We start from the raw sequence: 8,243 nt of genomic DNA, 5'->3' as shown, positions 1-8,243 counted from the left end.
AAGCCTCTACACTGCGCCCCCCGACGCCGGCTGCCCCCCCACGGGGGTGCTGGATTCCGCCAGGACCGCGGGCCAGTCGGGGCTGTCGCCTGTGCCCACGCCCACGCCCTTGGCGCCCGGGGGGTGCTTGGGCCAGTCCTGCAGGAGGCTGACCGCCGGGGGCTCCTCCATGCGCACCCGGATGACCTGAAGATCCAGTGTTCCGTGGAGCCCTGGCGGGGGAGCTGGGCAGGGATGGGAGTAGAGAGATAGTGAGGGCCTCGCCAACACCCACAGGGGTGTCCTCTGAGAGCGCCAGGCTGTGCCGTTTCCAGGCCCCCACTGTGCCCGCAGCCCGGCTCCTGGTGCAAGGGGCAGCAGGGCTCTGCAGTTGATGCCCGGAAGACGAGGCTCCCAGGAAGCCTTCCTCCCGCGGGCATAAGGACAGGGACGTGGGGCACCTGTCCTCACCGCTCTTACCTGCTGCTGACTCCATGCTGCCCCATGCTGTCTGAGGGGGCAGGGAACACCCAGAAGCCATCCAACACATGTGCTCCCCGCCCAGGGAGTTGCCAGGGATTTTGTGGGACAGGAAAGAGCCCTGTAATGAGTGTCGCCTCTCCTCTGCAACTTGGACCAGCTCTTTATCTATAGGGAGGTAACAGTGCCTGGCCAGGACCAGACGCCAACCTTAGGTATGTGGAGAAGCTACTTGCCAGGGGCCAAACTCGGCCTTAGGGCAGGGGGAAGTGGGCTGACATGGCTGGGGTGCAGCCACAGAAGTGTCCTCTCTGCCAGGTGGTGGCTCACACCTGGAATCCCAGCACTTTGGGAGGCAGAAGTGGGAGGATGATAGCTTGAGCCAGGAATTCAAGACCAGCCTAGGCAACGGTGGGCAACCATTTTTTGTCTCTACAAAGAGATTAAAAACTGAGCCAGGTGTGGTGGCACACGCCTGTCGTCCCAGCTACTTCGGGGGCTGAGGATTGTACGAGCCCTGGAAGTCAAGGCTGCGGTGAGCAGTGATTGTGCCACTGTACTCCAGCCTGGGCTACAGAGACCCTGACTCAAAACAAAACAATGTCCCCTGCAACACAGGCATGCACACAAGTTACATTACATTGAAAAACAACAGAAAATGGTGTTTACAACTGCTGTACCCTCTACAGAGAAGGACTTGCTTGTGGATTTTCCTACACTATCAGACAACTATTATTATTATTTTGAGTCGGAGTCTCACTCTGTCACCCAGGCTGGAGTGCAGTGACACACTCACGGGCACCACAGCCTCAACCTGCTGGGCTCAGGCGACCCTTCTGCCTCAGCCTTCCAAGTAGCTGGAACTACAGGTGTGCCACCACGCCCAGCTATCGTAGAGACGAGGTCTCACCAAGTTGCCCAAGCTGGTCTCAAACTCCCGGGCTCAGGCAATCCTCTTGCTTTGGCCTCCCAAAGTGCTGGGATGACAGGCTTGAGCCACTGCACCTGGCCTCAATATTTTAAATGTGGCAGCGAAAACAGGCACAGTTTCATTGTGCAGTTTGTTGGAGTTTAAAATAACTTAACTTTGGACTTGGCAGTTATGTAGAGAAAACAATTAGATAACTTAATGGCTGCCACCACTTAGCAAATTCTGCGTTAAGTGTTTTCATAAGCCAATAAACCATAAGCTCCTTGAGGGAAGACTGGATCCAACTCATTTGTTCATTAATTCAACAATAATTTATTGAGCAACTGTGATGGGCCCAACGCTGTTTCAGTTACCAGGGGAACAGCTGGGAATGGAGCTGGCCAAACGGCCTTCTTGGAACTCACATGTTCACGCAGAGCTGATCAGCAGGGTCAACAAAGAGAAGATGTGGCATGTTACGCATGATGCGAAGTGGGAAAATACACCAGGGAGCTGGGCACGGTGGCTCACGCCTGGAATCCCAGCACTTTGGGAGGCTGAGGCGAAGACTGCCTGAGACCAGGAGTTTGAGACCAGCCTGGGCAACTTGGCGAGACCTTATTTCTACAATTAGCCAGGTGTGGTGGCACGTGCCTGTAGTTCCAGCTACTAGGAAGGCTGAGGCAGGAGGATTGCCAAAGCCCTGCAGGTGGAGGCTGTGGTAGCCCTGAATGTGCCACTGCACTCCAGCCTGGGCAATAGAGACCCCGACTCAAAACAAAAAGAGAAAAAGATAAATACACCAGAGAAAGGAGACAGGAAAGCAAGGAGTTCACTGACAGAGAGCAGGGAGGCAGAGGGGGTGAGGTGTCAGCTCTGCAGACTGCTGTGGGAACGGCACCCAGGGTGGAGGGAAGTGCAGATGCAGACGCCCTGGCTGCCGAAGGACCAGCAAGGCCACGCCTGTGTGTGCAGAGTGCACAGGGTGTGGCGGGACTGGCAGGAACCCGGGTGAAGGCTCACTGGCCACCCAAGGATTCTAGCTTTTATCTGAAGCCCGACAGGAGTTCTGAGCAGAGGGACCGTGTCTGGCTTGCATTTTCACTGGGGACATCTGGGCTCTGCAGAAGCCAGGTGGCCGGTTGGGAGGTTTGCCACAGGAGGTGAGAGGCAGCGTGCACAAGGGCAGTGGCAACATAATGAGGGAACAGCAGGGGATCTGCTGTGGCTTGATGCGGGCGGGGTGGAGAGACAGGAAAGGTGCCCCCAAGGATTTGGCCACAGTCAAGGGACATTGCTACTGGCGGTGGGGTGTCGGGGCAGACAGGCTTCCGTCTGGATATGCTGAGTGGGCCTTTCAGACAAAACAAGATGTCACCTGGGCAACTGACAGAGGCCAGAACCAGGCTGGCCGGTCGAGGTAAGAGTGACGGTGCAGAAACGGGACTGGACGCTGTGAAGTCGGGTGAGAGCTCCCGGGCGTGAGCACTGCCATCGACCCGGGGGTGCGGCTATGGAATCACTTTCTCGGTCACCAATCACACAAGCATTGCCTACTCCGTGCCAGGCACCATCCTGGCCACATCCCACCCGGCAGGCCCTTACACTCTAGAAGGGGAAGACAGACAACTGGACTTGTTGCCAACCCTGGGAGCTGAGAAGCAGCAAGCAGCAGGTGTCAGGAAGGGAGAGAGAGTGAGGGAGGGGGAAAGCCAGGCAAGCGCCTGCTCATAAAGCCGAAGGAATAAAGCTGGCTCCAGGGCTGGGGACGGGCCACCCATGATCCCAGCACTTTTGGAGGCTGCGGTGGGAGGACTGCTTGAGCCCAGGAGTCTGAGGCCAGTCAGGGCAACATAATGAGGCCCCACCTCTACAAAAAGTCAAAAAACCAGCCAGGCATGGTGATACATTCTCTTCCGGAGGCTGAGATGGGAGAATCCCCGGAGCCCAGGAAGTCAAGGCTGCAGTAGCCGTGAGTGTGCCACTGCACTCCAGCCTGGGCAACAGAATGAGGCCTCCACTCAAAACCAAAAAACCAAACAGGGAAGCTATGTCCAAGCAGGAGTGCATGATGGGTCCTGTCAGATCACAAAGGGAAGGAACAAGAACCAACCATTGGAGTTAACTTTACAGAAGTCAATGGCGACTTTGCCAAAGAAGCAATTTCAGGCCGGGCTCGGTTTGGGAGGCTGAGGTGAGTGGATTGCTGAGCCTGCGGGTTTGAGACTCACCCGGGCAACGTGGTGAGACCTCGTCTCTACAGTACATTTTTTAAAAATTAGCTGGGCATGGTAGCGCTTGCCTGTAGTTCCAGCTGCTTGGAAGGCTGAGGCAGAAGGACCACCAGAGCCCAGCAGGTCAAGGCTGTGGTGGCTGGGAGCGGCCACTGCACTCCAGTCTGGGTGACAGAGTGAGACTCCAACTCAAAAAAAAAATAAACAATTTCAGTGTGGAATGCTGAGGGCGGAGTCGGCCTGGGGTGGATTCAAGAGAGACTGGAGGCAGCTGGTACAGAAAACACGTTCCAGCTTTTCAGAAAAGACCTGGGAACAAATGGGACAGTAGCTAGGGAGGATGGGGGGCCGAGGGAGAAATGACAGCTCTGTGTATGCTGATGGGGAAGACCCAAAGAGACGGGGGTGTGGGGGGTTGGCATGGGTTCTAGCCATTGGCAGAGGGCCAGCCTTGGCTAGTGGCAGCTCAGCTACATGAGTGGGAAAGCAGGCAGAGAATGGCAGGCGTGGCGGAAGGGGTTGGCTGGGAGCAGGCAGAGGCAGGTCAGGGGTCAGCGTGGGTGTTGCAGAAACAACAGGGTGAGTAGCCCTGAGCTTGGACCTGCGCTCCCCGAGGCTTGGCGTCCTCTTCTGAAAACCACACACAAGGCAGGCAGCCGCGGGGACTGAGTGGGGCCACACATCAGAAGGGCTCAACAGGTAGGGCCTTCCTGCACCATGAGAGTTAAGGGCCAATTCTTCCGGGCAGCAAGGGAGGCTGAGGTGTGGGCGGGCGGGAGGTCGGGAGAGGAGGCCTGAGAAGTGGTAGAGAGCAGAGACCCAGAGCCTGGAAAAGCAAGCCTGGGGGCCTGGGCAGTCCCTGGGACAGCCGAGCCCTTCTGTGCCAGGCCCCAGAATGGGCGCCCCCCACCCCCCACCCCCCACAATGTGTGCACATGGTTACACACGTTCTGCAGAGGGTGGCACCGAGCCCGATTCCCCTCTAACTCCGGTCTGCCTCTGAGCAGGAACTCTGGAAAAGTCAGCCCCATAACGACAAGTCAAGGCGGCCATCTGTCACCTGCCCATCATCAATCACCCACAGATCAATCATCCTCTATGTTTGCAAGATGTTTGTACCCAGGGCTTTCTTTGTGCCAGATCCTGTGCCAGATGCTAAAGGTACAGCAAGTCAGCCACCACGCCTCACCAATGTTTTGGTTTTATGTAGAGATGAGGTCTCGCTCTGTTGCCTAAGTTGGTCTCTAACTCTCGGGCGTACCAAAAACAACACGTGCTCCCTCACAATGCGTCCTGCTTGGTCCAGCCTGGAAATAGTGTGGATGGGGCCCAGGCGTCCTTGGCCAGAACTCATGTTCAACACCAGCAAGACAGAGAGGCTCTTTTCTTTGTGAGTGAGTTCTTGCAGTTCACCTTGTGGCCTGAACTGGGCACCCTCATCCTCAAGCTGCAAGTCCCTGGAAAGTTATCTTCCCAGACTGCCTCATGTTTACACCATCAGCTCAGCTAACCTAACCACAGTGACCATTTCCAACTTCTAAATCCAGGATTCTTTTTGTGAGTTGGAGTCTCACTCTGTGGCCCAGGCTGGAGTACAGTGGCACGCTCACAGCCACCCCAGCATCAACCTGCTGAGTTCAGGCGATCCTTCTGCCTCAGCCTTTCAAGTAACCGGAACTACAGGTGCCCACAACACGTCCGGCTAATTTTTGATTATTGTAGAGGCGAGGTCTCGCCAAGTTGCCTGGGCTGGTCTCGAGCTCGCAGAATCAGGCAATCCACTTGCCTCGGACCCCCAAAGTGCCGGATGACAGGCTGAGCCACCGAGCCTGGCCCTAAACTACTTTTTTTGAGAGTTGCAGGATCTTGATACAAATAAAATCTTCAGAGAACTTCAATAACACATAACATAGAAAGCAGAGACATTCCAGTTGAAGTCTCACAGGTTTCTGAGAAATCTGCCCAAGCTTTGGGTTCTGTTTTTTCTGGGGGGGGGGGGAGTCAGAGTCTCATTCTGTCACCCAGGCTGGAGTGCAGTGGAATGATCATAGCTCGCCACAGCCTTGACTCCCTGGGTTCAAGCAATCTTCCCATCTCAGTCTCCTATGTCGCTGAAACTATAGGTGTACACTATCATGCCTGGCTAATTTTTTATTTTCTGTAGAGAGGACATCTCACTATGTTGTCTAGGCTGGTCTCGAACCCCTGGGCTCAGGCAATCCTCTCGCCTCGGCCTCCCTAATTGTTGGGATGACAGGCGTGAGCCGCTGCGCCCAGCCGGTCCCCCTTTTTCTGACCTGGAGGTTGGCCGTCCCCTTTGCATAGATCATGGTTCTGACTGTCTCAGGTTTCAGTGCGTCCCGTCATGTCCTGCCTCCCTGAGACTGTGTGTCCTGCTTGGACTCCAGTGTCTCCCGAGTCTGTTAATTTTCTCTGGCAGACCCTGCTTGAAATGATGGACCTCTTCTAGGTCTGATGGAATTCTGGTTTCATTCTCGAAAGGGAGACTTCGAGTCCTGGAGGGCCCCGTACCCAAACTCCAACTGTCTGGTGGTGAGTAGACAAGAGAATCCGTGAGAGCAGAGGTTTCTTGAGGGTGAATGGGCAGGGTGTGAGAGGGCTCAGGACATAACGGGGTGAACTCAGAGTGTCAGGGTTTGCAGGGGTTGAGATGCCCAGGACACCACGGAAGACACTAAGTGACCTGCACCAAGTATTCGTGGAGTTCGTGCCCAGGGAGGCACTCTGGGAGATGGCACAAGTAAGGCAAACTTTGTCCCCAAAATCTCAGTCTCTCTAAGGGTACAGGTTGTAAGCTATGAAGCTTTAAAGCACTCCAATCTGGGTGACAGAGACCCTGACTCAAAAAACAAACAAAAAACGGGCCTATTTTGGCAAATAACAATTAACACGCACACACAAGCACTGTCTGAAGGATACAAGTCAAACTACTGACAGAGGTTACCACTGGGGAGTGGAACGGGACTGGGGGGAGTATGTAACATGCTGGCTTTTTTTTTTTTGAGTTGAGGGTCTCACTGTCACTCAGGCTGGAATGTAGTGGCACGATTATGGCTCACTGCAGCCTCCACCTCCTGGGCTCAAGTGATCTTCCTGCCTCAGCCTCCCAAGTAGCTGGGACCACAGGTGCCTACCACCACACCTGGCAAATTTTTTTTTTTTTTTTTGAGACAGAGCCTCACTCTTTCACCCAGGCTGGAGTGTAGTGGCACACTTGTGGTCATCGGAGCCTCAAACTGCTGGGCTCCAGTGATCCTTCCACCACAGCCTTCCAAGTAGCTGGAACTATAGGCATGCACCATCACACCTGGCTAATTAAAAAAACATTTTTTTTTTTTTGGTAGAGACAAGGTCTACGTTGCCTGGACTAGGCTCAATTATTCAATTCAAGCAATCCTCCTGCCTCAGCTTCCCAAAGTACTAGAATTATAGGCCACTCTTTTCTTTATACAAAAAGCATACCTTTTTCTTGGGTGAGGGGATGTTGAGACACGGTCTCACTCTGCTGCCCAGGCTGAGGTGCAGTGGCACAATCATAGCTTTGAACTGCTGGGCTACAGCAATCCTCCCACCTCAGCCTTCCAAGTAGCTAGGATTACCAGTGCGCATCTCCATGCCCAGTGAATTTGGGGTTTTTTTTGTAGAGATAAGGGCTTGCTGTGTTTCCCAGGCTAGTCTTGAACCCCTGGCCTCAAGACATCCTCCCACCTCGAGATTTCCAAAGTGCTGGGATTACCGGTGTGAGCCAGCGCACCTGGGCCAAACCTCCTTTCTGAGAGACCTACTCCAGGAATCCTCCAGCCACCCCGTTGGCCGTCATTCTTTGGGCTCGAACTCCAAATGCACACTTCAAAGCTGAGACAAGGAGTCATGCACTCCTGACCCATTCACTCCTTCAAGAAGCAATTCCTGAGCCCAAGAGCTGAGCTTTACAGGAAGGAACCCAGGCTCCGCCTCTGCCCTGCCAGAATGCATTCCAGTCTTGCCCTCATTCTGACACTGCTTGGTCAGCAGAATGATGGCCACCTTCCCTAAGGTGTCCGTGACCTAACCCCTAGAAGCTGTGATTGTGTTATTTCGTGGCAAAGGGGGAACAAAGACGCAGATGGAATTAAGGTCGCTCGTCAGCTGACAAAAGAGCCTAACCAGGTGATCTGAGTGGGCCCAATGCACCACAGGGTCCTGACACGAAGAGGCAGGCAGACTGGCAGAACCAAAGGGGGCATCCCGAGCGAGACACCCCTGGCCAGCGCTGGCTTCAAAGACGGAAGACAGCCACAGCCGGAGATGCAAGAGCTGGGCGAGGCACGACGATGGATTTCCCATCGAGCTTCCAGGAAGGAACCCAGTCCCGCCAACAGTGTGACTGATGTTAGCTCGGTGAAACCAACTCATTTTAGAACTGTAAAATAATATACATGCTTTTTTTTTTGAGTCAGGGTTTCACTCTGTTGTTCAGACTGGAGTACAGTGGCACGATCATGGTTCACTGCAGCCTCTAACTCCTAGGCTCAAGCGATCCTACCAACTCATCCTCCTGAGTAGCTGGGACTACAGGTGCACACCACCAGACCCTGATAATTTCTTGATTTTTTTTTTTTTTTTTTTGAGTTGGAGTC

At 54.3% G+C, this 8,243-nt stretch overlaps 1 protein-coding gene across 1 annotated transcript in view; it reads right to left on the bottom strand.

Annotated features, from left to right (window-relative positions):
• Positions 1-6: 6 nt before the first annotated feature.
• The window catches only part of LOC103249830 (uncharacterized protein C11orf84), a 13,012-nt gene continuing 4,775 nt past the window's right edge, over positions 7-8,243 (bottom strand). The window contains exon 7 of the mRNA XM_008048449.2: positions 7-224. Coding sequence (XP_008046640.2) covers positions 7-224 — 218 coding nt within the window. The remainder of the gene's footprint in view (positions 225-8,243) is intronic.

This window comes from Carlito syrichta, unplaced genomic scaffold (assembly GCF_000164805.1).
Source record: "Carlito syrichta isolate Samal-C Ts95f unplaced genomic scaffold, Tarsius_syrichta-2.0.1 Scaffold123546, whole genome shotgun sequence".
Lineage (NCBI taxonomy): Eukaryota > Metazoa > Chordata > Mammalia > Primates > Tarsiidae > Carlito > Carlito syrichta.
The sequence above is the reverse complement of the archived record's forward strand: the minus strand, read 5'-3'. Positions and strand labels throughout refer to the sequence as shown.